Source organism: Lactuca sativa, chromosome 7, assembly GCF_002870075.4.
Source record: "Lactuca sativa cultivar Salinas chromosome 7, Lsat_Salinas_v11, whole genome shotgun sequence".
Lineage (NCBI taxonomy): Eukaryota > Viridiplantae > Streptophyta > Magnoliopsida > Asterales > Asteraceae > Lactuca > Lactuca sativa.
This window is the reverse complement of record NC_056629.2, coordinates 75,247,957-75,251,213: the sequence shown is the minus strand read 5'-3', so window position 1 is coordinate 75,251,213 and position 3,257 is coordinate 75,247,957. Positions and strand designations below refer to the sequence as shown.

Genomic DNA, 3,257 nt, shown 5'->3' with positions numbered 1-3,257 from the left:
GAGAGAGAGAGAGAGAGAGAGAGAGAGAGAGAGAGAGAGAGAGAGAGAGAGAGAGAGAGAGAGAGAGAGAAGAGAGTTTTTCAAGAAAGGTCTCATATTCAAATAATATGCAAAATGTAATTGTCTTATTAAAATGTGAAGATAATAGCTTGAAACGATGTCAACCACTATATTATGTATAGTGTCCATATACTAACATTGTAACATACCATTACATTGTATAATCCTAATTATTCATAATTAATACATTGTATTGTAACGAAAGCCATAACTGTAATTACAATGTAGTATTACCGTTTCTATAATATAAATTTATCTATATAAGGACCCAAATGTATAAATTACAATTCATTATTATAACACACTAACAATAATATTTTAAGAAATGAAGTCTATTTTCTTCATTATTGTTCTCATTTCAAGCCTTGTTTCAATGGCTAGAGCAATTCCAGGCACTGCCACCTTTTACCAGCAATATACTCGTAAGTGTTTACTCTCCCCCTGTACTGATTGTTTAGGATCAACCATTATGATTACATGCTATGTAGACATATAAACATATACATACTTTAACATATCAACATATATGTTTAAGTAATATGGAGTGGATCTATAGGAAGTATATATATTTGAAATAAGTATTTCAGTTCCTGACATACTTAAAATGTCTAAATAACTTTTGAAATAGCATATGCATGTTATGGGAGCACCCCAGAGGGAGTGATGATTGCCGCAGCAAGTGATCCTTTGTGGGATGGAGGTGCCATTTGCGGAAAGATGTTCACAGTTAAGTGCACCGGTGCCACAAACCCAGTCCCTCACCCATGCTATGACGGTAAAACGGTCACTGTTAAAATTGTTGATCACTGTCCAGGTTGTGGCGGAACCCTAGACCTTTCTAAAGAAGCATTTGAATCCATTGCCGACCCTGTCGCTGGAGTTATCAAAATTGAGTATTGGTAGTTGAATTACTGATGAAGGTCCGTATAATTAACGCTTGGATTGTTTCTTGTTTTATTGTTTTTGGATCAATAATAAGCTATGACATTTTGAAATCAACGAGAGTTACTACTACTATGTGAATAAACAGTTTTCGATTGAAACGTGATGTTTTGTTTCAATTCCACTACTTTTGTATTTATTCTGATTTTGTTTCTTCTTACCCATTTTTCTTTATTTTGAAGTGAAAGTTAAACTCAATGGACTATTCTTCAGGACTACGTCACTATTCTAGATGGGATTTGAACACTAATCCATATAGGTTGATAAAGGGAACAATGTCGGTTTCTAATATTCTTGAGGTTTTGAATTAAGTGGTAACATTTTGTTCCATGGAATATCTAACCATACACCAACTTAATTTTTTACACGTATTTGTAGAATTCCTTTCATCTAAGTATCATTTGTCACCTTAGGTATATTTTTAAATACTAAACAAGGTGTTACATTTTTTCATTAACACCAAACTTTTTTTTCTACGAATTGTTCTTTCCAATTTTAATTTTGCATCTTTGCTTTGTTACTTATACAATATAGACAACATAATACATGACTAAGAGGCTTCAAAGATGGAAATTGCAATAGACGACGTTTGTCTCTAAGTTCATGATGGAACCAAGCAGAAACAACTACGAAATGTGCATTCAATTGGTTTTAGAATATAATTATGATATTTATGATGATGAATCAACATCACAATTTTCAAGCCGCGCATCCCTCACATATCAATCGCAACTCCTTGGCCTCTCTGTACAGTTCCTAGTTAAAAAATTAATATAATCCAATACCAAAATGTGTATTCATAAATAAACATTTTAAAGTAAGCCGCAGTGAAGATACGAACACCCTCCAAATTTCAATAACACAAGTCCCATGATGAAGGGCAAGGTTGGTATGAACCTTATTCGAGGTGGTCAACTTCCAAGGAATTAGAAACCGAAACAATAACTGGAGCAATTTTCTGAATATTATTAAAACTAAGGTTACATTAGTTAAATACTACTGGAAAGAAAAGGATGGGGAACTATTCTAGACGTGGGTTACTCCTGGAAGTGGAACCCAATTATTAGGAACACATGCTAAACAGAAGGAAGAAAGAGCATCCTAGCTAACTGCCTTGACTTGGTAAACACAGTTGATTCACTCCTGAAATCGGATAGGCTTCTTGATGGGTCTTTTGGGTCGATTGAGTATTCCTATTTGGGGAAGTTGGGTTGTCTCTTGGACTGATAATTGTTGGGCTGTATCAATTCCCTCCCCATTGAAATTGGACTCGTCCTCGAGTCTTGTATTGAATTCAAGAAAACGTAGTGTGAGCTCATTTTCGTCTTCCCATGTTGCTTCCGATATGGATTGGCTGGCCCATTTGACCAGAAGTTGTGTGCAACCATTCATCTGTCGACGTTGGAGAATGCTTTCTGGATTTGGTGTTTGGATGGTTGTATCGGAGAGCCATTCATTTGGGAATTCTCCGGACACTGTTTGCTCATGGCTAGCTTTTAGTAATGAGACGTGGAAGACCGGGTGGACACGAGAAGATGGTGGAAGTTGCAAGCGGTAAGCGACGGGACCAATTCGTTCCAAGATCTTGTAAGGTCCAAAAAAATGTTTGGATAGTTTTTGGTTATCCCGTGCCGTGACAGAATGTTGTATGTAGTTACATAAGCATAGGTATACCAAGTCACCAACTTCAAGTTGCTTGTCTATCCGTTTTTTGTTAGCTTGCTTCGTCATCCTGTTTTGTGCTTGTTGTAAAGATTCTTTCAACAGAACGAGCACTTGTTGATGTTCCAATAGGGAAGAATCAATGGAGGCTATGAGGTTTGATCCCGGTGTGTAATCATGGATTGTCGTGGCATCTCTTCCATACATTGCTTTGAAATGTGTCGTTTGAATTGCCGAATGGAAACTGGTATTGTACCAAAACTCTACTAGATACAAGTATCGTTGCCATGTACGCGGTTCATCATAGACGAATGCGTGGAGATAGGATTCGAGGCACCTGTTAACTACTTCCGTTTGACCGTCGGTTTACGGGTGGTATGCACCGGAGTGTTGGAGTTTTGTGCCAAGCTGTTTGAATAGTTATGTCCAAAATTAACTCAAAAACAATGGATCTCTGTCTGATGTGATGGATTTGGGTAGGCCATGAAGGCGATATATATCCTTTAGGAAGACAGCTGCAAGAGTGGTGGCTGTAAAGTTATTCGATAACGGTATGAAGTGGGCAAATTTGGACAATCGGTCGACAATGACCC

General features: G+C 37.2%; 1 protein-coding gene across 1 annotated transcript; it reads left to right on the top strand.

Moving 5' to 3' along the window:
• The first annotated feature begins 385 nt into the window (after positions 1-385).
• On the top strand, positions 386-963 carry LOC122195185 (putative EG45-like domain containing protein 1). Its single transcript, XM_042896755.2, has 2 exons — positions 386-482; positions 689-963. Exons 1-2 carry the CDS (start codon positions 386-388, stop codon positions 961-963), a joined length of 372 nt encoding a protein of 123 aa, XP_042752689.2.
• Positions 964-3,257: the final 2,294 nt, after the last annotated feature.